At 44.4% G+C, this 27,459-nt stretch overlaps 1 protein-coding gene across 5 annotated transcripts in view; it reads left to right on the top strand.

Moving 5' to 3' along the window:
• The window catches only part of MTUS2 (microtubule associated scaffold protein 2), a 281,311-nt gene that overhangs the window by 240,699 nt on the left and 13,153 nt on the right, over positions 1–27,459 (top strand). For all 5 annotated transcript variants that reach the window (XM_035325335.1, XM_035325340.1, XM_035325349.1 and 2 more), the window contains 2 exons: positions 17,505–17,571; positions 24,614–24,828. In XM_035325335.1, coding sequence (XP_035181226.1) covers positions 17,505–17,571; positions 24,614–24,828 — 282 coding nt within the window. The remainder of the gene's footprint in view (positions 1–17,504; positions 17,572–24,613; positions 24,829–27,459) is intronic.

Here is a 27,459-nt window from a genome sequence, read left to right as displayed (position 1 = left end):
TGCCATCCCTCCCAGCATCCTTCTGCATCCATGCTGCAGCTGGGCCAGAGCAGTGCTGGGCAAAGGCACAGGCAGGGGGACGAGGCTGGGGATAGCTTGGCAGGAGGGGACCTGGGGGTGCTGGTGGCAGCAGGCTCAGCGTGAGCCAGCAGCATGCCCTGGGCAAGCCATATTTTGGGTACATTGAGCACAGCACAGCCAGCCAAAAGGGTGGTCGAAAGGGTGATTCCCCACTGTATTTAGCATTAGTGAGGCCTCACCTTGAATATTGTGAGCAGTTCTGGGCCCCACAGAATAAAAAGGATGTTAAGGTATCTGCGTCCAGAGGAGGGCAACAAATCTGGTAGAAGGATGATGTTCTGTCCCTGAAGTGCTTAGCATCTAAGTAAGCAATAGCCCGATAAAAACTGGGCACTCAATATGACTGAGTCGTGGAGATCAGCACATGCCCAGTTTATTCTGGGATCTGTGTGGAAAGACAGACATGTGTTTGTGTACCTGGGCACGGATACACAACCAGCATGCACGCAGGCACACGTCTAGAGTCTGTTCTGCTGCTCAGATATTTTCTGGGAAGACATGAGTTTTCAGTGGCTGCACAAAGAAAGGGCTTGGGGGCAGTGGTGCCTGCCTCAGTATGAGCTGTAGAAGAGAGCACAAGGAGCACAGTTTCCCTCCTACGTATAGGGATATTCCACTGCTTGTCTTCACTTACCCTAGACCAGTGACTTCCCACCATGCTGTGGGCCTGCCTTCAGTTATGTTCCCTACAGAACAGTGCATGCTGCTGATATAAGCAGCAGAACATGTCCTGGGCAGCATCCCTGGGCTGATGGCTTCCTCCGGGGCAAGCAGGCTGCACAGCTATTCTTATTATTCCACTCTGATCTCATCTGCAGAGAAAAAGAAGCTACATTTTTTCTTTTTTTTTGATTGCTTAGTACACAGAGAAAAGGGACCTCGGTATATAAAGGTATGTATAGTGCAGAGAATTCTGTTTGGAGAGGCATAAGCAAGAGCTATGTTGTGTAATTGCATAGATTAAATACTACTGCTAAAATAAGACAGGATGAGATCAACCTAAGAGTTAAACCATTTATCTAAAAGCATTGTCCAAATGCTTCTCGAACAACATCAGGTAAATTCACTATAGAGGAACGTAGCATACTCAAAGCAGTGGCTAAACACGTGACCGTGATTAATTTTAAAATAAATATGGAACAGCTGAGTATATGCCATATATTTGTGTAGGTGCCACGCATTATGTTTATAATGTTTGAAGTTCTTTCCCATGGACTTAGAATATCTTCTGTTGCATGCAAAACAGAATTTCACCTGTTTTTAGTTAAAGTATTGGAAGTTACTAGGTCTACGTATTAAAAAAATGTTCTGTCTTCTCTCACCTCCCCTCAAAGGTATTTTTAAATGTCATTTGCAGAAAGACTTCAGAAATTATTTACTGTCTTCCCTCACCACTGCATATTCCTAAGTTAGTAACTTCTGCTGATTTAATTCTCTGTCTCTCCAAAATTACTGCTGCAGTCCCAGGAGGTGAGAGTGTAAATATCATAAGTCTTCTTCTGTAGATCCATCAGCAGACACATTTTGTGCTGATGCACAACAGGGACTGTGCAGTGCAGTGGAATTTTCCCTGTTGCTGAAAGATCCTGGCAGATGTGAGGTTGCTCCAATGCAGACTAGGGCTTGAAAATTTGGGCAGACTATGAGTACAGTTCCCAACTTCAAGCCCTTCAAGACTACGTGCCACATCTCAAAAAGATTTTGTACAGATATGGTATCAGAAAAGGAACACTTTATTAGTGAAACTGATTTGATCTTTAATTTTGCAGGTGCAATTTCATATCCCCATTGCACACCACGTGGATTGTGATTACAAATTTTAGCAGATAGGTAGCCACGTATTCAAATCCTAGACTGCAGGCTAGCTACTCTTCTGATTAATTAAAATGGCATTGTTGCATTCCCACTGATTCCTTCTTGGTGATTGACTAAGCAAACCCAGTCTGAAATCAGCTCTGCCTGGAGTTCTCTTTCAGTATGATCCTGATTCACCTCTATGCAAAACAAAACCCAGGACTTTATCCCTTCATCCACATCATCCTGAGACAGGATAAATGCAGGGAGAGCCTGGCTCAGAGAGGGTATTTGGACCTGGAAGTAGCATGGAGTGATTCGGACCATTTAAATGCATGCGTTGTAATGCAACCAGAATTTAATGGATAAATGCAAACACAGAATACAGGTCATGCCTACAGAACTGTGGCTTGGGTGTCAACTGGAAAGCAGTAACTCCAGGAGTAATTAAGGCTTCTGGTGTCAAAACAAACCCAGTGAACTCCTACTGTGACAGAGTTAAGAAAAACGGTCAAGACCATTGGGTGAATAAGGAGAGACTTAGCAAACAGAAGTAAGAGCGTGATACCACCTGCACGTTCAACACTATGCAGACTGATACTAGAGTATGACTAACATCAGTGCCCACACTTCAGTGAGAGACTGCAGAGTACAATTGATTTTGAGTGTGAAAAAGGACAAAGTGACTTATATCCCATGTAGAAGAGTCTTCATAAGAAGGTACTACTGCACACCAGAAGGCTCTTTTCTCCAGCAGAGTAAGGTTTAGCAGAAACCACTGGCTGGAAGCAGAAGCTGTGCACCTTCAACATGTGAAGGAAGGCAGACGATGCTTTCAAGTGGACAGCATACCCACTTGATATTCTTTTTGTGTCCTCACAGCCATTCAAGAGCATGTAGCTATGCTTTTGAATCAGATACCCAAAACACAGCCTGTCTCCCTCTCACCTCCCCTTCAGGTCCGAGCCCTCCAGTTCCAGAAACTAACTCTAAATATCTCAGCTGCAATCTCCTGGAATTCCCTGGCCTTTCTCTGCCCTGAGATCCGATTCAAATGCTGTTTCCTACAACCACATTTCACATACAACAGAAATAATTTCAGAAAGTAACATTTGTTGATGGTTTCTTGATTGGTTGGTTGATTTTTAGTAATGATTTGAGAAGTGATTATTATGTTTTCATCTGTAAAACAGCTAAAAGTACACAGATGCTGGAGAGAGAGAGAAATAGTATATAAGATGCATTTTTAAAATGAGTTATCAAAATTATCTTAGTTAGGTTTTCTTTGCATAAAAAAGTCCCAAGCTCACATCTGATATATTGTATTCTCATTATTATCAGTACATGGTGTTCCTCTCAGCAGAACACCGTGGGGAATCTTTGTTTCCCAATAAGAGAAACCATGGCCCATGTGAAGCCACTGACATTGCTGTCGCAGGATATCAGCACTTGCCCCTTGCTTTGCCTCGAAAAGGGGCAGCTTGAACCTGTTGTTGGCTTTGGCCCTGAATAACTCAGAGACGGACAAGAGAAGATGAGATTCCCAGTTTGTTGGGAAAAGAAGGGGGTATTTCTCTGCAAAGTTGATTTCAGAAAGTGGCCATCTGCTTCCAGCTACTCAGAAGTTTGGAATTTAGCCTGGATATTGTGTATTCCTGGGAAGAGGGCAGGAGAGGAGTTCAATGAAAATAGACTTTAGTTTCAGTTCCTTGTGATCTTGGTGGATAAATGATGTTTCATGTGAGGAAAAATGAATTTTTGGTCAGCAAGAACTAGTTAACTGGGAATTTGTAGCAAATGCTCAGTTTGTACCACTCCAGACAGCAAGAACTAGAAAAAGCAGTAATAAAGGATTGTTCTCTGGTACATTTTACTCCATGGCCTTACAAGCTGCTGCCATAAAGATAAATGTAAGACTACACTGGTAGAAATAACAAAACTCTGAAAGAATTCTATATAGATCCTCACATTCTTTTCATATGAGAAGTGAATTAAAAATTGAGTCAGCTGGCTGGGCTCTCACTTGAGAACAGAGAGCATGTAGTCTGTGTTAATTTGCTAAATTCTAGAGTAAATATTCTGCTCTTCCAGATATACACTCGTGTAATCATATAATTGAAAAACTATATTAAAAGTGTTTCCTTCCATATAAGTTGCCCAAGGATCATTAAAACCTCATGGTACTGAGTAATCCACAAAATGTGAAACCTTACTTGTAAATACAAGTGAAACTGGTATTTCAGAGACATCTGGCATGACCTTCAGCTCTAGCTGAATTGTCTAGCTGAAATTTGTGACTGACTGCTCGTATGTTCAGAAACCCCCAAATCACTATTTTATTTTGTTTTGTTTTTTTCATTGGTTGGTTTGGTTATTTTATTTTTTTGAAGTTAGGTAAGGGTAAAAATAACAGACCGGACCTGGAAAAATAATGTGTTACATGTGTGACCGACACAGTATTACCAACAGCAGAGCTGCACCAAGGAAAATTTGTAGTACACCTCCAACGGGGAAGATGTCAGCAGAGCAGGGATGCAGCCACCCCAGCTCCTCAACTGGCATTGGCCCAGAGAAGCAGGTCCTGTGCTAGGGAGGCTCTCTCCCCCAGTTCCCCACTTCCTTGTTGGTTTAGTTTTAACCCCAATCTAATTCACTGCCCAAACACCTGTGTGGCCATAAGGAAGGAAGGGGAGGAAACAAGGGCAAATGAAGTGATCGTGGAATGGGGGAGAGGATGGAATCACCTTCTTTGACAGGGGCACTCATTTTTAATGGTTTCAAGCGCTCGCAGAAGTACAATGAGACTATCACTATGGGCTTTGAAAGAGAATTTAAGACTAGGTGAAACTGTTTCCAAATTATGCTGCTTGCAGACATAGAAAAATTAACAGTGGTGATAATACCATTAGCAACTGGATTGCATGCTTTGAGGCCCACACTTGGCTTAATGAAAAATAAATTAAATCTCCTCAGTTGTCTGATAGTCTGACATTGTACTCCACTTTTCTCTTGTAGATACAAAAATGGTGAGAGAGCCCACCTGCATGTTCTGTCACACAGTATATAACTAGCAGTGTTTGAAAGGAGTATGTGAAAAGAAACAGGCTGCTGTAATCACATAGGCAGGGTTGGGTCTTCTTTCTCTCATCTGTGTCATGAATGACAATTCATGGCACGCCACTCAACAACCTCCTGAGCCTCCTGTTCAAATGCATTACTGGAATAGCTTTGTTCTACCCGACCCTGGCACTGCCTTAGACAAAACCCTGGCCACTGCTGAATGCCATGCCAGGCTTCTCCTCACGTCACCCTTCAGAGGTGCTTGATGTCAGTGTCATGATCACCTCTCAGCACTGACTGCAGGGAATGCCAGGAGGTGGCAGTTGCTGATAGCCTGACTTGTCCCTCACCCTCTATGGCTGAGACATCACAGAAGCTGTGGTGTCTTGGTTATGCACGAGGTCATCTGAATCCGAACTTCACCTCTCTCCTTATCTCCTCATTCCTGCAGTCTCCTGTTCCCTGTCTCCCTTCTCTGCTGCACAGCCCTTCTCTGCAATGCAGTCTTCAGAATGATTTTTCTTTCCTCTGTTCATCATTTATTTCAATCCATGCTTTTCTTTCTTTTTCAAGGGAAGCAGTTTTTCAGCTTCTGGTATTCACCTCTCCTCTGAAGACACGCTGAGGGAGCTGGGGATGTTCAGCCTGGAGAAGGTCCCCAGGGAGACATTACTGTGGCCTTCCAGTACCTGAAGGGACCTACAGGAAAGCTGGGGAGGGACTCTTTCTCAGGGGGTGTAGTGACAGGACAAGGATTAATGGCTTTAAACTTAAAGAGAGTAGATTTAGATTAGATATTAGGAAAAAAATATTCCCTCAGAGGGTGGTGAGGCCCTGGCACAGGCTGCCCAGAGAAGCTGTGGAGGTGCTCAAGGCCAGGCTGGATGGGGCTTTGGGCAACCTGCTCTGGTGGGAGGTGTCCCTGGCCATGGTGGCAGGGGTGGAACCGGGTGGGCTTTAAGGTCCCCTCCAACCCAAACCATTCTGTGATTCTGTAATTCCCCACCTCAACCTTCTCTCCCCATTATCTCTTTCCATATCCCTATGGTGTTGTCTTCAGTATTCTTGGTCCTCACTTCTAACTGGTGTCTTCTTCAGCTCTCTCCTAGTTTCCCATTTTTACTGCCATAACCATTAATGATGTCCTACCAACCAATTTCCAGAGCTGGCAATTATCTTGGGGAAAAAAAAAAAAAAAAAAAAAAAAAAAAGGATCTCTTGAGGTTCTCTGTGCTATCTTTTCCAGATCTTGTCCTCAGACTGTTTTCTATTCAGCTTAACTTTAATATTTGTTTGACATATTTCTCATGGTATGCTTCTCAGCAGGCCTTTTCAGTGCTTCATAAAAGATGGATAATACACAGTTCACTTAAGGATTCTCCTGCTCAGTGACACACATAGTAGTGTTACTACCATTATCTCCCTTCAGATGCAGTGAGTGTAACAGAATTTTTTCTCAATACTTTGGCTTTGTTTTTCATTCTCTTGTCTTACTCCATGAATCTCCATCTTCACAGCAAAAGGTACTTGCCAAGTGAAAGAATTAAGGATTTCACTGTGGAAATCCAGGGAAAGCACTATGTATCTCCTGGGAAGGGCAGCCAACCTACATGAAGCAGGGAATCATCAGGTCCTAAGAGTTAAGAATCCAAAGCTCCTTATATATGTTTCTCATCTTAGAAAAAAATAATTGCCACAGCACGAGCAGCAAAGAAATGCTGTCTCTACACGGCAATATATATTCTTAAGGTCTTGCTTGCCACATGCAAGTAAAAAGCAGATACTGGAGTCAGTGGAGTTGTAATCTGGTGTGAAAATTTGGCTTTCTGGGTTTCGTATTGTGGCCTCACTGTGTTACTTAAACTCCCATTAGCCAGACAGCAACAGTGGTAAAAATTACCCCAAAATGCTGAGCCGTGGTACACTGGCATCCGGCAATGCCACCACTGGGACTTAGGGAAGGAGGGCAAGAGGGTGAGGAAAGGGTCAGGCACAGGGTCCTTGCTTGTTTTCCCCAGCACTCTTCCCCTTGCTTGTGTTGTCCCCTAAGGTTTCCAGGGAATTTGGAATCATATCCGTTTGCTATCCACAGAATTTGGTGCGATTTGAATCTTTTTACATTAAAGTTCCCACTATAATAATGTTCTGCCTCTAGCTAAAGCCTCTGGCCCTTGCCATAATATGAGCAGTGCTCATTAATTATAAAGATAACCGTGTTGCTAATTAGAGGAACACTGAGAAAGTGTACCTGCTTGCCTGGAGCTCTTATTGTGGCAGTGATTTTATCACAGGCTTTGTGCTAATATGACTGCACGTTTGGAAAGTTATGTTTGCAATTAAGATTTTCATTGCTTGTGTCACTCTGCACCCATGGTGCACATCATTATAGGCTGCCTACAGACTTTTTATGTACTTTATTTAATGTTCTGTCTCACATGTAAAGACTTGTAACAAAGACCAGTCCCTGTCAAACACCTCATCAATCTCAGCTGTGTTTTTTGGCCAGAAGAAAGCTGAGTGTAGGGCAGAGATGCCTTTGGCAATGGAGGAGGCTGGTCCACTATGCTCAGGCATTGGGATGGGACTGGGGGCCCTGGGGTTTAATCCTTCCAGTGATGCTGGCACATCGCCTGGCAATGCTGTGAGAGCCCCGTTAGCTTTGTACATATGGGAACTGGGAGGATGAATTCACTCATATGTGCTGGGCTTCTCAGCATGAAAATAAATAGAGAGTACACACAAAACCAAATATAAAATTTGTTCATATGCGCAGTTCTGTAGGCTCTCTTATTGTTATGTGTATAGACATCATGGCAAAAAAAATGGATGCATACACATTTATTTATAACTATATGTACAGTTCCGTGCTATTTATTATATAAGTACGTATATACAGGCACATATACATACACAGTTAGGGGGTATATGCATTGTAGGTTTACAAACAATTCTTCACAATATCTTTAAGTATCCTACTTTATGTATGTGCCTCTGTGCATTGCAGTACTATGCCAACCCTCTGAATCATCAGTTAATTTAAACACAGGAAAAAGTATTCCTCACTGCCCCTTGCCCATGTTCATGGCTGTTCAAGGGACATCGGCACAGGATGACAAGGTCTGCTGGTAGAGTGGAAGCCTATTCCTTTGAAAGAAGTGGTAGATGTGAGCAGGGTGTCATGTCAGAGGCAGGCTCAGTCACTACCCATCAGCAGAACCCACTTCATGAGTGCCAGATCCACCGCCATGAAGTTGGACTCTCCAGTTGGCCTCCTGGGAGTTTCACATCCAACCTTCATCTTGGTGAAGGTATACTTTGAAGTACTTGGTGGGGTGGGACATGTAATACCCAGGTGGCTATGCTCTCACTGGAGAATTCAACCTGATCTTTTGCCAATTAAATCAATTTATTTGATAAATAAGCTTTTTTTTTTTTTTTTTTTTTTTTTTTTTTTTCATATTTTTTACAAAATAAAAAAATTTTTTTAAAAAATAATTTTTTTTTTTTTTTTTTTTTTTTTTTTTTGGAACATATTTGTAGAACATGTTAAAAAAGGGTAGGAAAAATATATTGTGTGTATGTATACTATTTATGTGTTCAATGCATTACCATTATTTAAAATACAAAGCATATATACAGAACTCAGAGTAACAGCTTTCAAATTTTCTGATTATAGTTAAATATCTCATTGCTGAAAGAAGTCTAAAGATTAGCTTCTGAATGGAGAAAAAAAAAAAAAAAAAGATGAAGAAAATAAATGTGTTTGAGCCTGATCTTGGAAGAATTTGGGGTCTACATCTGACGAGGATAGAAAATTCATAATAATAAATTATCTCACAAAATTTCAATTGTTTATTTTCTGTTGGGTATAAAACAAGCAGGCTCTTTACTGATGTTTTTATAGTAGACATTTGGTAACAAATCAGTTAATCTTCAGATGTAAATCTCTGTTGAGATGATATTTTAAGGCATTGGGGACTGGAAACATTTAGAACTCTGATTAAATGATTTATTTCTTATCCTCTACTTAATAGAACCTATGGACTTATATATAAAGACCATTACAGAATTTAAATGAATAATGTGCTCCATTTGGGGATCTTAGCAAATTATACAAAAATAGCTAATTAAACCGTACCTCTCCCAATTTAATTTGGATAGCTGCAAAATACTGTAATTGTTTGAACAGTAAATAGGAATTGTATTATGCCTGTTTTAGAAGAAAGCATTGATGCTGTTAGTGTAGAAAAAAAATTATACCCATGGGACCTTTTTAAAATTAAAATAGGTTATTTATAGACAAGCAGCTCCCTTGGGCCATTTAAGAAAACATAGATGTCCTCCTTGGGCCTTAATTACCCAGGATCTTTACCCTGTGAGATGCTAACTACATTTTGTTGTTTCCACTGAAGTCAGTAAGTGTTGGAGTACTCAGTGCCTTGTAAAACATACCCCGTTAAGTAACCTGTCCCGTGCTACTATTTTGATGTTGTCAAATGTAATTTTAACATCCCCATTGCTAATTCTGTAGACAGCAAGGAACACCTCTCTTTGTGGACCTTATCTGGATTTTCATAAAACCATAGAATCATCTAGGTTGGAAAAAACCTTCCAGATCATCAAGTCCTACCATCAGCCTGACCAGCCACGTCCCATCACTAAACCAGGTCCCTTAGTGCCACAATTTCTGTTTCCAATGAGGGATCAGAGCAACAGCTTATATGTAAGGTGGGTTTAAACTATAAGCCTGGGTTTCCCCAGGCTCTGTTGGTCTCTGTCTTATCCACAGACCTCTCCTTACTTGTTCTAGGTCATCAAATACAGTCCCTTCCCATTGTAAACAACCAAATTCAATAATCTCTTCCCTAAAATGATAAATTTTAGCTTAAAAGTAGTTATCTTTTCTATACCTGAGTGAAGACTGCTTCAGAACCTCTTGCAACTCAAAGACCTGTATTTCCAAGTTCACATGCTTTTATTCTTATGTAGCTGTGTTTTGACCTTAAAGTACTTCTCCATCTCCTCATGTTCATCTCCATGGTGTGTTTGTAGAAAACTATCATATTTAAGCTTTACCACTGTTTCCTTAGGCAGAAGCAGATAATGTACTTGGCACCCCACCATGGTACAAACTGTTTACCAGCTCAGGCATGATAACCCAAAACTTGGGTGACCAGGGCTGTGTTTTATTCTAGATGACCTCTCACTGGGACTTTCCATTAAGCATTTAAACTTCCCTCTTCTCTCTTTCCTACAGCCTAGGCTTATATTCACTTTATTCAGAGCTGTATCATAGACATTGTTCACAGTCATCCTACGACTGAATAAGCAGCACAGTCCTTTCCTTTTGCTGTTATTTCCAGCTGATGAGTCTCCATCTTCCATTCACAATCCCTGTTAATTGTGCCTAAGATTACGACCTTGGACTTCACAGTGTTTTATTTTTCTTCTCATGTCCACTGCCCTCTCCCTAAATATCATCCAGCTTGACAAGCGTGGTGGTTTGGCTCTCCCCTTGACAGATACATACTATTACTTTGCTGTGGTAGTTAAACGGCTTCCAGTCAGGATTTAGTCTGAAAAAGATCCAAATCACAGACATGTGGAAAAAAAAAAAAAAAGTTCCTACAGTGAGGATGAAAAGATTTCACTCTATGGAAAGTTTCTTTTTACCTCTACTCTGTAGCTGTTCAGCAGCCAGCCAAATTAATTTCCATGTGCTGTAAAGAAAAATTAGATCTTGGACGTTGAGTGAGATTTAAAATTTATTTTTCACATTTACTTTTCCATGATGTTCAGAAACTTCATTTAAAACCCTGGCTAAATCAAGAAAAAGCAGGAATGAGAAGCTAAAGCAAACTGGGTAGTTACCTGAGCATTTAAATGTGATTTAATGCAAAGTTTCACTGGACATTCTTGCTACTGGTTCCCACTATTTTCCTGAGCACTTCATGTATCACCAGTCACAGTAGAAAGAAAATTAAGCAAAAAATGCCTACCCAGTGAGGCAACGATGTGAGTCATGGTAGTGTTGCAGCCTTCCCATAAGAAGACAGAGCTGCTTCATCCTCTGAATCATAGGATTATTAAGGTTGGACAAGACCTCCAAGACCATCTGGTCCAACCACCCCCCCCCCTCCCCCCACCAATGTCACCCACTAAACCATGTCCCTAAGCACCACGTCCAACCTTTCCTTGAACACCCCCAGGGACCGTGACTCCACCACCTCCCTGGGCAACCCGTCCCAGTGCCTGACTGCTCTTTCTGAGAAGAAATGTCTCCTCATTTCCAACCTGAACCTTCCCTGGCACAACTTGAGGCCATTCCCTCTCATCCTATCACTAGTTATCTATAAGAAGAGGCCGACCCCCAGATCCCCACACCTTCTTTTCAGGTAGTTGCAGAGAGCAATGAGGTCTCCCATGAGCCTCCTCTTCCCCAGACCAAACAACCCCAGAGCCCTCAGCCTCTCCCCATAGGACTTGTGCTCCAGCTCCCCCCAGAGCCCTTCTCTGGACACGCTCCAGGGCATCGCTGCCCAGCCTCAGTGTTTCTATCCCGCTTATGCAACCGATCGCGAATATCCACATTTTCTCTGGGGGAGGAAATAAGTAAATAAGTAACTAAATAGATAAATGACCCCCTGAGCGTTACAAAACACCCCGCGCACATTGCAGAGGGCTGTGCTCTTGCAGTCCCCGGCAGCGCCGCAGAGCTCCGGCGGGCAGCGGGCGTCCTCGGGATTTAAATCAGCGACTGGGGGACGAGTCCTTGCTTCGGGGGCGGGTGTGGGGTGGGGATATGGGGTCGCAGGGGACGGGCACGGAGCTCGGCGAGCCGCGGGCGGCGGAGGCAGAGCCGGGCGGGATGCGCCGAGCCCCGGGGGCGTCTGGCTGGGGTGCGGAGCAGGAGGGAGATCGGCATGAGGAAGACCCGCCTTTCGCCGGGAGCCCGGGCTCCCCGTCGGACCGCAGCGCTGCCAACTTGCCCGACCTTCCCCACCTCGCCTCCCCCGGCCCTGCCCGCGGGCCCCGCAGCGCTCCCGGGGCGCCCCCAAAGCCGGAGCCTCGCCCCCAGGCCGGGGGACGGCTCCTGTCGCCATGGGCCACTGCTGCTCCGTCGGCTTTCCCTGCTCCCGGGGCCAGGACGGGACGGTAACCGTGTCTTCTTCCCCTTGAGGGGTCGGTGGGGAAGGGGCGATGCTCGCCCTAAAGGGGGCTGCGGGGCTTGGGGGCAGCGCTTGGCCCCACGCTCCCAGGGGAGGCTCGGGGGGGATGGTGTAGAGAGGAGGGTTGGGTGAGGATGGGTCCTGCCCAGCAGCCGGATGGGTTTGGGGGGGTTTTCGGCCAGTTTTCATAACCCTGTGGAGTGAGGAAAGAAACTTGCGGAGTTCGAGTTTGGTTTACCTCTGGTTTACCTCTCTGCTGCTCCTCCTTTCCGGTGCATTGGAAATCCCATCCAGAAGTGAAAGGGGGGCAAAAGCGCATGTTTTCGTATGCCATTTCTTATTTATGAGTCTAAACCAAGCAAATTCCCAGGCATCAAACGGGTCAGGTAGCAAACATCAGCACGGAGGTAAGGGCATAGCCACAGGTAGCAGGGGAGCAGCCTGTGCGGGAGCACAACACCAGCACACAGCTTTCATGCTGTTTTTCTGGGTATTTGCCTGGCTTTCAAGTGCCTACAGAAGATGGAGAGAATGAGCATATGCATTTAATTTGCTTAATAGAAAATATTTTGGCAGAAACACATCCTGGTGCAGTATATTTCGTGAGAGTTTGGCTTTTGAAAGTATTCACATACGCAGTCTAACTAAAGGCTGACATTGTCTCCTGCTTGCCTAATAATGTGTTTAGCTTGGGATGTGCTGATAACCAGGTTAAGGAAAAGGTATGGCTTGATATAAAACTTGTTAGAGTACAGTCACTGGGGGATATGTAAGTGATGAGCTCTGTCTGTAAGCTTTACTAAAGCAAATTACTGAGGAAAATTACCTGATACCTGGTGTGATTGAAACAGCACCCTTTTTGGAAGGAAGGCAGCAGATCATAGTGAACATCAGCCTCAATGGGAGCCAGTTATTGCTCCTACAACTATCGTCTGAGATATTTATTGGTACAAGAGAATTCCCAATGTATATGCTTTTCTTCCCATTGATAATATACAGCCTGTCCCCAGGGACCTCTGAATAAAGCACAGCAGTGACTAAGCAACACTTACAGGTCAGTCTTTTTTTTTTTTTTTTTTTTTTTTTTTTAATATTTTGAAAGCGCTAGATACACAGAAGTCATTCTGAAGGAGCAGTTTTAATAACAAATGCCAGAGAGCATCTGCATGCAGTGCATTTTCTAGGCGGTATTGTAGGGAACTAGGAAATGTTTGTGGACATACTGTGCATATATTTGGACCTAGAATATAGCACACTGCAAGTGTGTTAGTTAGCAGGGAGGAGAAATGTGTCGATTTGGAGACGTAACCCCAAGCTACCGTGCAAACTTCCTAGCTGCAGGTCGACTTCCTGCCTGGGTCTGGGCAATTCTCTGATCCTCCCATTTGTGAAATAGACCTACAGTTGTTTACCTATTGTTAAAAAGTATGTGGAGGTTTAATTAATCAGCATTTCTAATGAATTAGTATCTCTTGGGCAGTTTTCAGGGGAAACTCGAAGGCAAACCTCAGCTCTGCCTCCCTATCCCACAGTTATCCCTGGTCCAAAGCAAAACCTTGACCTTGCTGGTGTCTCCATAATGTCTCCTGGTGTCCCCCTGTCTAGCTGTCAGCTGGGGCTCCATGCAACTAAAGTGTTCCTCACAACTAAAGTGTTCCTCACAACTTTCCTTTTAACTCAGTTCGGACAGCACCAGCACCTTGCACATCCTCAGGCATTCTTTACAAAATGATTTTCCCAGTTCCTCACAGTTATCCCTAAATCCTGCATGTTTTCTTCTGAACTGCCCTGCTAAGTTATGGCCCCTGTCATTTAACTGGATGAATTCCTCCTCTCTGCCTACCTGCCAGTTTTCCTGGAGCTGCTTGGATATTGCACCAACAGAAGTCCTAGCTTAGTCTGTCCCCAGGGAGTTTTGAATTGAATCGAGAATACACAAGTAGCACCTTCAGTGTCTGTTTTATGTGCTGAAATGTAGTCCATTGCTGAGTCTTTCACAGGAGAAATATTGGGAGGTCTGAATGCTTTAAAGCTTATGATAGGAAAAAGAGTTGTTGCTGAGGCTTTTATTCAACAGAGCATTAGTCTAAGCACAGAGCAAACACATCATCCTACCTATTCTGTTCCATTCTGCCTATTCTGTTCTATTTTTCTTGCTGGCTGAGGAGCTGGGACATATTCCAGACACAAGACTTAGCCGTTGTGTTATAGAGTGAAATATGAGGAATAAGTTTTTCCTCATCTCCATCATGAGCGTGATTTTATTTTATGAAAAGTACTTCAGCGTCAGAGTCATTTATTGGGATGCAGCCAATGGAAGACCTTTCTCATAGGTCTCCCAAGCAATAATTAAATCCATCATTCATTAAAAGTACCCCAAAAATAAAAGCAACATTTTGCTTTGTGCAAAAGTCAGTCTTGCTTTCACATTTTGAAAAAAAAATCCTGAGTCAGATCACATCAATATTTTCTTGCCTGCCATTTAACTGCTGCGGTGAAAAAATTAATATTTGCACAATCTTCTGATAGTGTCTGCGGCCTTTTCAGCCACTGGAAACAGCTGTGTCAGTAGAGTGGTAGCTGAGACTTTTTAAACATAAGTTGGATTTGGCCCCTTTGGAGCTCTGTAGAGGTGCCGAGCTTGTTAGGCACAAAGCTTATGGGAGGGCGGAAAGGGTCCTGCCTGCTCTGCCTTCTCTTTCAAATACTCTGTTGGGAGAAATATTAGAGAAGATTGATTAATCGAATGGGATAGCCCGTTAATTTTGTTTCTTGCACATTTGGTTTGGCAGACGTTACCTTGCGTGCCCATGAATTTCTTAACTGATTTGATGTTTTGACAGTGGACCCCTGTGAGTCTCTGCCTTGGACCTGATAGCTTTTCATTTTCAAATCAGATCCCGTTTTGCTCTACTGTAACATTTGGTTTCCTGAGCACTGGCATTCCCAGTTCCCTGGCTGTACTGGAGCGCTGTGTAGAGTCTTTTTCATTTCCTATTAGTGTTGCATTGACACTGGTCCCAGGAACACGTGCAGTCCAAACCGATCACTTTGCACTGACAAAGCAGGTTACAGTACCAGAAAATGTCAAGGATTTGTAAGTGTACATTCAGGAAATAACGAGGCTGGTACATAGATTAGCCAAAACTACACCTTGCCTCTCGAGATAGCCCCAGAGACAGCCCCACTGTCACAGTGGGATGCTGCCCATGCTTGAGGATGAGTTATGGGACAGCATCTTAAAGCTGGCACCATGGTGACTCTCCAGTCCTCTGGAGAGCATCCTCAGGGATCGGATAAACCTTATCTAAGATAATGAAAAAAAAAAAAAAAAAAAGGAGTCTGTAGTATTTCTTACGTGGGAGCAAAATTTTAACAACTTTTTTTAACTAGGATGTGTTTGTTTTTTTTCTAAGCTTACTTTTTGTTTTCTCCATGTAAGTAGAATAATAGCAATCCCATTGAGTTCTGCTCGTCTGTAGGTGCTGGCAGTGATTTATATGGGGCTCCCTCGCCCTAAATTGTTTTAAATTCTGGGAGCTGGTAACCTGAGTGGATGCTTCCCATCTGCAAGTGCCTGTATGAAGTACATCCCCATGCACATGCCTTCAAGGGCACCCGTCCTGGCAGTCTGTCAAGAACACTTCCTAAAATGACTTCAGTGAGCTAACCAGACCGCATGGGCAGATGCAGTGATATTCTCCAAAAGGGGAAACGTTATCTCTGCAAGACTGCTGTTTTAGGAGTCTGTGCGAGGGGCTATAATTTTTAACATACCAGGCTATTTTTAGTTGTTTTTTTTTATTATTATTATTATTATTATTATTATTATTTCTTTGTGGGTTTTTTACTACAGGAATGAATAAATAAATAAATAAATATTAAAAACCACTGCATTTTATTCTGAGCCTAATGCAGTCTGGAGACTCTGCAGTCCTGGCACACAATGCCCTGTGCATTAGTCAGCAGTGTATGGAGCTGCTTGGAGAAGCCCAGCGCTGCTCGTCTGGCTTCTTCTCATACCTGAGTAAGAAAGACATCCACGTAGCTTGGTGCTCCTCGGGCACCCAGGACTCTCTGGTCAGCTCTGATGGTTTGGTTTACAGCTCAGATGGTTTGGTTTTCTGGAAGGTGAGGTCCTTGGAACTGGTAGAAATTACCCCAAAAAGGACACTGTGTAAGGGATTACTTTGAATTCTGGATTACAATTTTCTGGTATTACCAAAACCAAAGCAGTTCTGTGTTTCTCTTAACAGCGTTAAAGTTAAATGCAGGAAAAATAAAGAGAAACATTAGGCCCTGAAAACTTTTTTTCCCACTTTCATTAGATTATTATTGGTCTTGTTTGCTTATTACTGAAAGATTTACTTTCTAGGAGTCGATTTAATTCCATTTGCTGCTATGCTGCCTTGTCTCTTGAATGTGATTATTTTGTGGTGCCCTTTAAAGAGTCTCAGTCTTTTCTAACCTGGGACATGTTTATAGCAGCCTGATCTAGTTTTCCTAATCACCAGGGACATGGCCAGCAGGATGGTTTCCTTTGGCTTCTTCCTAACAGGAGTCAGGATATTTTCCAATTCAAGTGCCTTTACTCTTGTGTCAGTAAGCTGGGATTTACTGCATTAAACCAAACTCCTAGAGATTTTCCTGAGGGTTTTCTTTGTCAGTTTGCACAGCATTCATGAAATATCCACTGCCAAAGTCCTTGCATTTTGGTAATAAAACCTTAACATTGTTAATGTAATTATGTTTTATTTTTCCTTTCTCCAGCTCATGTTTTAATTCGTTAACCTGATCTCTTTTGAGACAGGTTAGGAGGAAAGGAGCTCTTGTCCTTTCCAGACAACAAAACACCAGAAGTAAATGTGGGAATAGGCATGAGCATCAGGCCATTAGTGGTGTCTGTATGTGTAGGGCATGCCCATCATGTCTCAAATGGTGTAAGCACGGTAATCTGCTCTGCAAATTCAGCTGTGTGAGCCTATTACTATGTTATTGTATCACTATTCTAAATGCAGGCACAAATAGATGGAAGATCCAACAGAGCTACGAATACCATCTTGTACATGCAGTCCAACCATGCATGGCTCACAGACTGAACAAATGCAAATGCCTTTTTAGACACGTAGCGGTAATTAGTGTATTCTCTGCTGTCGTGTGCACAAGAGCGTGTGTATTTGTCCAGAACAAAAGTATTTGTGGCTAATGAGTGGTGGCTCCTAAGCTTGATTTATAAACTGAATGAGTTCATTAAAATCCTCCCTACCCACCCCGCCACCCCCAAAAAAAATCTGAGGAATAAATCTAATCTGCTTTGCTGAATGAACATGTGAAAAGTGTTTATTTGGGATATACCTGGGGACTATATATATTTTTCTCTCTCTTTTCTTCCTTAAACAGAAAGAAAATGCCCTTGTGAAAATAAACAATTTAGGAGTGGAGATTGCAAAGATCAGGGATGAAGTTGGTAAGTAGCACAAGCAAAGTAACAATAAAAGCATAAGTAACAATAAAAGTGAGAAAACACAGCGTGATGAGAAGGGGGAGCTTGGGACCACTGTGCACAGTGACTGGGGATGCATCTCTTACTTGTGTTTGTATGTTTCATAGTCCAGTTACAAACTGAAGGACAGCAAGCTCAAAACTTGAGTATTAAAATCTCTGAAGCCTCTGCCCAGTTTAAAGACAGCAAATGCAATGTGTCACATTCAGTATGTGTATTCCCTGGGTCTCCACATGTGCCACATTTCTGTTTGGTTTCTGATCAAGCAGGAGAGAGAGGGATAGGGTAAAGACATCACACCTCTTGGAAGAGAAGGTGAGCTTTGTGCTGGGTTCGGCAAAAAAAAAAAATGAGTTGTTTTTGGCTGAAATCTCCCGAGAATGGGTATGATGCTGGGCTCAAATGGAGAGGAGACAGGACACCCAGAGAGAGGATGGTCAGGGCAGGGGACACCTCAAGTACCGAAACATGGTGCATCCACTGCTGGATCTCTGAGCAGGAGCTCTCAGCTTTCCCTGGCTGTGCGACCCAGGTGCTGGGTCAGGCACTGAGCGGGGATCATGTCGTGTGGCAGGAGCATGGCCTGGGTAGCACAGAGTGGTTCAGGCCAACCATCTGTGTGGGGGGGAAGGGCTGTAGATCCTTCCTGGCAGGCTGGGCTATGCTTTGCCTTCACTTTGCCCATGACAAGCCACCACAGAAGAGCTGGGCACAGCTCTTTTCTGATGCTCCACAGCTTATGCTCCCTGCTGTGCCCCTCTGAAATATTTAGGCTGGTTCTCATTTCAAAGTTTTATTATGCCCTTGGCCAAAGGATACTGTGGCAATAGCAAAATAGCTTTTCCAGTTATACCTTCATATCTGCCTTCATCCCTCCCTTGCGTCCCCACAGCTTTCACAGAGGAGCTTCTTTTACTAGCACTTTCTTTAGGCAGAGCACATAAGGAGCTCTCTGTTAAATACCACTTCTCATTTGAAAGGCCCCATTTGAAAGCAGGGACACCTCCCACCAGACCAGGCTGCCCAAAGCCCCATCCAGCCTGGCCTTGAACACCTCCAGGGATGGGGCATCCACAGCTTCTCTGGGCAACCTGTGCCAGAGCCTCACCACCCTCTGAGTAAATAATTTCCTCCTTATATCTAACCTAAACTTACTCTCCTTTAGTTTAAAACCACCCCCCCCATTGTCCTATCCCTACACCCCTGACAAAGAGTCCCTCCCCAGCTTTCCTGTAGCTCCCTTTAGGCACTGTAAGGCTGCTGTAAGGTCTCCCCGGAGCCTGCTCTTCTCCAGGCTGAACAACCCCAACTCCCTCAGCCTGCCTTAGTGACATGCAGTGGAGGAGTACATGTTTTAAGCAAACAGAAACCCTGCACAGGTTCAGTCCAGGGGAGGTTTGAGGCAGCATTGTGGTCTCATAGATCTACCTTTTCTTCTGTTTTCCAGAATTCTTGTTGAAAAGTTATTGGGTCTTTTTTAGTGGTCTTTAAGAAAGATTGGAAGGATATTCTGCAATTATACCCCAAAATGTGAGCATACGCAGGTGTTGCACTCTGCAACAATTCATCAGTAGTGCACTTCCTGGTATGTATCAGTACATATGGATGGTGAACATGGATCTTAGTGTAAGTCAAAAAATGCTGGACAGCTTGCTTTCCTTTGGAAGAAAATTATGAAATGTTGTGAAACAAACTATGTTTTAAATCTATGAGCAAGGTGAGGTGGCCAATGCCATGCACATGGGAGCAGTTCTTGTCAGTGCAGCTCTTTGCTGTCTCTAAAGCAGTGCAGGCTTTGGGTGCTAGTGGAGACACGTATCCCACCTGCATAACAGAAGGGTTGTGTTGTTCTCATCTTCAGATGAGCCTGTATGATGTACAGTATTTTATCCGTTCTGACAAGCTTTGTGCGCATAAAGAACAAAACAGTCATTTACTTGACAACAGCAATCACAAGCAATTCGAGGTAAAAATTTAGGAAAAATGTAGAGCGAACCAGCTACTTGGTTATTTTCACTGCAATGAAGTTGTGGTTCTGACTTGTCTCAGTCACTTTGATAAGCAGTCTCTCGTTCATTTAAAATTAATCAGCCCACATGAACAGCATGGGCGTTGGTTAGAAATTCCGGATTTCTCATGTGTATTTTCATCATGTAAGACTCACAGATGAAAATGTCTGGATGAATCAGTAAAACTGTGCTAGACTAGTCAGGGTTGGTACAGGTGGTTGGTCCAATGTTTAGTTGTTTAGACAATAGCTCTAATTCAGAATTATTATTTAGGGGCTGAATGTGCCTTGTGTTGAAAGCACATAGTGTCTCATGGCTTCAACAGAAACTGATGGCAGGATTCTGGTATACAAAGCAACGAAACCATGAGATATAATCCACTGTTCAGAAGAGTCAGAGTGCATTTTTAAGGAAGTTTTGTTTGGTAGATAAAATCACTGCTTAAGCAATAACAGTGATGGAGCTTGTGTATGAAGATCCATCTCACCTGGCTTCAGACAGGGCAAAGTTGGATGTCTGCTGTAGGTTGGTCCTCAAGGTTCCCCATAGAGTCAATGAAGAGAGAAGAATTGAGGATGATCCAGCTCTGGCAGGCTCATGTCCAGGAGTGTCCCCTTAATCACAATTATTCTCCTAATGTTAAATGTCTACATGTGAGCTAGGTGTCAAAGCACATCTTAGACAACAGGGACTGAGGTCACATATGGGTGACCAGTGCTGTTTGAGATGCCCTAGAGAACATGAGACATCCACATGTGCAAAACACAGCCTATGGAGACCTGTACCCTTCTGGGCCCAGGTAGGATATTTAGGTTTGGATAATACCATCCACCTTTACCTCTAGCACAGCTGTGAAGTAGCAAAGCTCATCTGAAACTGGTAAGCAGTGAAAAAAGAAAGTGCTCCTCCCTTCTCAGCCCGGGGAGGAATGTGTGTCTACAGCTCTATAAATGCTGAGGGACTTGTTATTTTATGCAATAAGATTTCCTCACGTATTTTGCTAGAAATAACAAGGCTAGAAAAACACTACAAGCAATTGTTCTATACTCAAGATGCCCATCTTTATAAATTATAAATATAAGTACTTTTCAGCTGCAGCACTGAGACTCCTGGAATAAAGAGGTTTTGAACACCTTCTGTTTCCCCTCAAACTAATGGAAATTAAATGCCAGAATTACGTGTTCCTTTGCTGTCAGACAAATGACATGTGAAATGAGTTGAGAGAGGTCTGGACTTGCATAAATGCCTGGACAAATGGAAGACAATCAGATATTGAATTTAAAACCTCTAGTGTCTGAATCTGCAAGAGTTTGAAAGCCCGTGCACCAGGTCCCTCTGGATGTGCCTCCTGATCAGAGGAGACAGCCTGAGCGAGGGCTCTGTGATTTGTCTTGACCCTGTGGCTAAGGGTCAGAAGTAAGAATACAGCCTGCATGGTTTGCTCTCACTTTAGGATGAAGAGCCCATTTCTCATGTCAGAAGTAGCTGGTCCTGGTACGCATGACATCAGCCCCCCAGCTCCCATGGGGCTTACCCTGCGGAATGCAAAGAGGCTGGGCTGCAGCTCAGGCTGGCTTTGTGCGGGAGGATCAGTCCATTAGTGACATCTCCCTCTCCCTCACCTTCCAAGCCTGGCCTGAAATGGGTTTTGCTCATTTGTTGTGCAGTGTAATGAGACAGGGAAACGACCAGCTCGGGGAGCAGGGAGGCAATGGCAGTTGCTCTCATGTAACCCAGCACGGCTGCAATCCTGGGAAATGCCATTTTCTGTTAGAGTCATTTCCAATGTGTAAGCAGCAATTGAAATACCTACAGAGAAGGACAAAGAAAACCAGGCTGTTAACTCTTCTCAACAGCAGCTGATAGCAGTTGGATTCTGCTTGTCTTGTGCCTTTTTTTTCCATGTTGATATTGCACAGGTATAACTTTTCTTACTGATTTTTTTCTTCCACAAAAGGAACTCAGTTTTACAGTATTCATATCCAGATGTCTGAAAGCAAAATTCACTATTTTCCAGCAAAATTAGTGGAACTTCTGTTCAGGCCTCCATGCTGGAGGCGATTCAGTCTGGTTAAAAGCTGGCTCCAGCATGGCAGGCTCTCCCATGCCATTATCTGCTCCCAGGACAGATAAGAGAGGCACAGACCTTGTGTTTGTCTGCATGAGTATCTCCTGCTCCTCCTGTCCCAGCAGACCCAGACCCAGGGGACCACCCCCTGTTTAAGAAGGTTCAGTTTTTCCTCTCCACCTCACGCACAAGGTCTAGGTCTGGAACACAATGGTAGGGAACACTCCTTCTGGCATTAAAGTTGTTTTATATTCAGCATAGAGCAAATTTCCTGGGAAATTGCCTCATTACCTGTCTCCGTTAGCATTTTGGGGTAAATGACACACAGACACACCTTTCCCACTTTGCTCTTCCCTCCATTTTGCCTCTACATCAGGATTTGATTTGCAAGGCATGAACACTTCTGTGTTTCAGGTTACGGAAAGCATTTCAGGTTCAGTAAAGTGTTTCAGATTGACTTTCTTTTGGTTGGAACATGCCACTTCATTGCCTGCCCTCCTTGTGCACTGGGTAATCTCATTAGGGAGGCTGCAGAGAGACAGGTTTCATTACAGCTCCAATTTAAAGCCTGAGTAAGTTTCAATTATTCTGAATCCAGAACTGCAGGCTTTACCCTTTGTCCTCCAGCTCCGTGGTAGCTTTGCACACTAAGGAAAACTGGTAAAGCAAAAGAAAGAGAGTGTACAGCTATAATCCAAATGGCCAAGAGACAGGCCATTTCAGCTAATAACTATACACATTACAGCTGTTCTAGTTCAGGTATGAGGCAGGTGGGAAAGATTTCTACATACCATTGCTGCTGTGCTAAGCTCACTGGTTCAGCCTCACTTTTCTCCCTTTCTATAAGGAGTAGGAGGAGTTTGAAAGGGGCACGGCATCCATTTTAATGATCTGGAAAATGTCAGGATCAGAACAGGACCACATCAGTGATATCTGTCTTGATGTACTGAACAAGTTTGGGTGTTACTGGCCACTAAGTGAGGAAGCAGAGCTGAAAATTAGATGAAAAATAGCTGTGTGGGAAAGGGGATGGTTAGTCTGGGTGCCCAAAGTAGCTTGCATGGATACATCTAATATGAGCTGTGGTCGCAGCAGCAGGCAACTTAGACAAAAGGTTGCTATCCTGTAAAAGTGAGCTTAATCATAGAATATCCTAAGTTGGAATGGACCTACAAAGACCATTGAGTCCAACTCATGACTCCACACAGGACCATCTGAAAACCAAACCAATTCTCTGAGAGCACCATCCAAATGTTCTTTGAACTCCAGCAGGCTTGGTGCCATGACCACTGCCCTGGGGAGCCTGTCCCAGTGCCCGACCACCCTCTGGGTGCAGAACCTTTCCCTCACACCCAGCCTGACCCTCCCCTGTCCCAGCTCCATGCCGTTCCCTCGGGTCCTGTCGCTGTCCCCAGAGAGCAGAGCTCAGCGCCTGCCCCTCCGCTCCCCTCATGAGGGAGCTGCAGGCCGCCATGAGGCCTCCCCTCAGCCTGCTCTGCTCTGGGCTGCACAAACCAAGGGACCGCAGCTGTTCCTCATACGTCTTCCCCTCTAGACCCTTCATCACCATTGTAGCCCTCCTTTGGACACTCTCTAATAGTTTTATGTCCTTTTTATACAGTGGTGCCCAAAACTACACACAGTACTCGAGGTGAGGCCGCACCATTGCAGAGTAAAGCTTAGTCTGATGCCATAGAAAGTTGGTGATAGTGTATTTGAAAGCTTAACATTTTTCTAAACCAGCTATGGGTCTAAATTAGAAAAAAGGTCTAGCAGTGCTATTTAAAACATATGTTTATCTCTAGTGTTGTTCTGAGTGTTATGGTCGTGATTGTTTTAATCACTTCTTACCTGTTGGATCTTTGCAAATTAGCAGACTTGCTCTCTAAATGCAGTCCATCTGAACTTGCCCAACTTGTATCAAGCCTTCAATATCTGAATTGATTACAGCCATTCAGTGGCAAAGTAAAAAGCTGAGGAGCACTCTGTAGCACTGCTATCCTGGGACTCGGGGAATGATACAGGGGAGGGAAAAAATGGGGAAACAGACTGAACATGCCTGACATGATGGAACTGCTGGAGTTGCACCTCCAGAAACAAGTTGTAGACACTCTTGTGAGTTTAGAGACATGGTCACTGGGTTAGTTCACAAGTGTAAAAAATTTACACTTTCTGATTGCTTTTCTTGAGTGCTCTCTGATTCCATGAAGCACGCAAGATAGTGGTTTGAGTATTAAAATGCTTACAAGTATGCATTAATGGCTTTAAGAGGTTATTGATGGAGCTGGTATAAGAGACAGGCCTATGGGGTAAGAAAATTCTAACACACGGAAAATAGGATGCATGAGATGCATCTTCTTTCAGTCAAGTGGCCAATGACACCCCCTAGAAAATGTGCGCACAATGCTCCAAGAACCCGGCGTCTTCTTCCTCCCAATATGTCTATGCATGTAGAGATGAGGCCAAGGCCATGGCTTGAGAGAATGAGATAAGGAAAATCTTGTACCACAGATGAAAGGCTTTGTGTCAAGTGATTGTCTCACATGCCACTTCTGGAATCCAAGACAAAGCAAAAGCCCCAGAGACTCAATTTGCGAATCCAAGACTGTGCTGGCCACGAGACCACATCCCTGCAGAGGGAGAGAAGTCCATGGAGTTCCCTGCTTTTTATTATTATTATTATTATGATCCCAGCTTTGCAAGGGGTTTTGCAGGACTCTGCCAGTGCCTCTGTTTAAACAAATGCTTGTGTGTATGTGTATTAGGGTGAGGGAGGCAGTGAAGGGTCTGTGGGAGGCAGAGAGGGGTCTGTGAGAGCCTGTTTATGGCTGGTGTTCGTGGAAGACCTAGTGCTGGTGAGAACCACTGTGCTCAGTGCTGCACAGACCTGGTGCCACCACTCTCTGAATGTGTGGTCTGGTGTCCTCAGCCCTCAACACGGCGAGATGGAAGAAACTACAGAGCGAGAAGGAGGAGCTGGAGAGGCGCTTCGAGGAGGAGGCGAGGAAGCTTCACTGGCAGCAGCAGGAGGAGCTGCAGGTGCTGGAGCAGCGGCTGCGAGAGGAGTACAGCGCCAAGATGGAGAGCCTGCAGGAGCAGCACAGGCTGCAGCTGGAGCGCGTCAGGTCCCAGCATCAGCACCAGGTCAGTTCCAACCTGTCTGCTGTTGAAAAGCAGACCATGCCAGTACTGAGTTCAGGTAATGAAATACATTGCTGATCTCCAGCATGAAGATAAAGCTGTGACATGCCACAGACACCACTGCTATGGGCATGGCACCCAGCAAAGCCCACTCATCTGCAAAGCACAGGTCCAACCAGCAGCCCCCTGCTTGCAAGCATCGTTCTCACCAGCCCCATAGCAGCTGGAGGCGGAGAGTGAGTTTTTCCCTCTCTGAGGCCATGTAAATTGTCAGCGACACTCAGTAGTGCAGACGTGGTCTGTGAGATGGATGGATGTGACTGAAGGTCGAGGAGAAGGCTTTATGTCCACATGCTCTGTGGGCATGCCCCATGCTGTTCCCCCCACCAAGGATGGTGACAGGGCTTGCTGTGGGCTTGGAAGCAAACTAGCTGCATCAGTTGAGCCTGTGCCCAAGCTCATTTAGTGGGTTTAAGAAGTAAAGGCTGGTGCATCATTGTGTTGCTGTAGCTGAAGCTCCTCCAGGAGCCAGCAGGAGAAGGGGCTACCCTGCACTGAGCTCAAGGGAGGGGAAAGCATCAAGCTGGGGCACAGCAGAGACTGCAGCCCAGGGCCTTTAAGCTCAAGCATTTGTTCAAAAGGGAGATGACACCATTTACTCCCTGTCCTTGATGTACTGTAAAATTCCTGGGATGGGAGCACAAATAGAAACCGAGGTGATGACAGTTTTATGTCACTTGTGTCATGGCTGCCTGGTGCTAGATTTACTGCATGATGCCAATGATGCAGCAGAGCTGGGCACCGCACAGTCACACAGACACACAGACATGTAGACACCCAGACACCCAGACAGACATACAGCACTCCAGCCCCTGTCCCTGCTGCCCCAGGTGCCACGGTGAAAGCAGAGGGGACAGGAGCGCTGTGTGCAGCTGGGCTCTGTGCAGCAGAGCTGTGTTACGGGCTCCTTTGTAGCTTTCCCTTGAAAGGGAGCTGTCAGCAAAACCTCCCCTCCCCGCAGCTCCCACCCCAAGATGCTGGCTGGGTTCTTGTTCGTTTGCTCTGCCATCAATGGACTCGTAAACTTTGACAGCTGATTCCAGCAAATGTCTTTTCTGAGGGTGTTTCTTCTTCTTTCTCCTGTGTAAGGATTTCGGTTGATTCCTCTATGGGGGAGTCTGAAGCACTCTCTCTGGATTTTATCTATTTTAATTGCTGTGCCTGTTAGTTGCTATTGATTTGCAGAGCTTGTAGAGTGCAACACAAAGGCTTCGTGTAACTGGGCTCTTCTGTCCTGGACAAACTACCCTTTTCTGTTAGTGTATTGATTTTTAAAGATGTGTTAGAAGGTGCTGTAAAATAGTTCTTTGTGCCCTAAACTAGAGTTTTCAAAATCTTTCTTTACGAGTGTGTAGCATCTGTGCTGAGCCATGTCTCTTGGTTCTCATTTCAGTTTATGAAAGATGGTTTTCCTGCAAAGGCCCTCAAATTTTCTGCTTTAGTTTCTGATATGAAGGAGGAGTGGCGTTCCCAAAAGCTTTGGCTTTCTTTTTTTCCCCTTCCCTGTGTCAGCATGCCTGTTTGTCTTTCAAGAGACACTAGCTCTACCTGCAAGCCTTGCCTCTCCTGGATTATCAGGCATTAGCATTTGTGAATGAATTAGTCCTGCAAGTCATTTTTTTTTTTGCCTCCACTTCTCTTTGAAGTGTTCCTGCAAGCTCCCAGGACCACAAGGATGGATGGTGATTTTTTTCCCCTCAGGCTGATCCCTGCAAGTGTGGGTTACACAAGTCAGAGTAGGACTTGTCTATCAGTATGCTCATTTTTTCTAACGTTCCCATCTATTATGGTTCTATTAATCATCACACTGAAGCAATGGAAACACATTTTTCCCTTTGAGGGGCAAATGTTCTCCCTCCTCCAGTCCTTTGGTTTGCTCCACAACTCTTTGTTCACAGAATTACAGGAGATAATGCCAATATTTCTCTTCACTGCTTTGAAACCACTGTTGTGGGTACCCTTGTATCTCTGTCTTTTCAATCCATGGTTCCTCCAGCATATCACGAGGAGTTTTAGTAGGTTTTTCTTCCCAGTTCATACTCAGCTGTACACACCCATCTGGTGTTCACCTCTCTCTGGTAGGAGAGGCTGACAGACCTGGTTGGAAAGCTGCTCACCTGCAGCACTTCTTAGCCTCACTGCCCTTGAAGAGGATAAGAATTCTGCTAGCCTATGAACCTTGTTGCCTGAGAAATAAGGATCCCTAACAGCTGCAGACCCAGAGGGTTTGTAATCTGTGGTTCTTCATCCCCTGCTCTACTCACAGAGCTGACCCTGTGGAGAGAAGCCCCTGGCTCTGAGCTTAACAAAAAACACACAAGGCTTCTCGAGGGACAATAGTCATTCAGCCCCGGTGCTGATCACTGGCCAGGTGTGCCAGTGCATCCCAATACTTCTCTGTCTTCCTTGCAACTAAGGGCAAAATTGTAAAAATAAATCTGTGCTCCTGGATGGCCAGAGTTTCTCACTCAAGCTGCTCAGCTCAAACTTTGTCACCCTGACTGTCAGACTTCTCCCCCTAGAGCCACCTCTTGATTTAAGTTTATTAATCCTTAAAAATCCCAGCTAAGCTTC

This window comes from Oxyura jamaicensis, chromosome 1 (genome assembly GCF_011077185.1).
Source record: "Oxyura jamaicensis isolate SHBP4307 breed ruddy duck chromosome 1, BPBGC_Ojam_1.0, whole genome shotgun sequence".
Taxonomy (NCBI): Eukaryota; Metazoa; Chordata; class Aves; order Anseriformes; family Anatidae; genus Oxyura; species Oxyura jamaicensis.
Note: the sequence above shows the minus strand (reverse complement) of the source record. Positions and strands in the feature narration are given on the sequence as shown.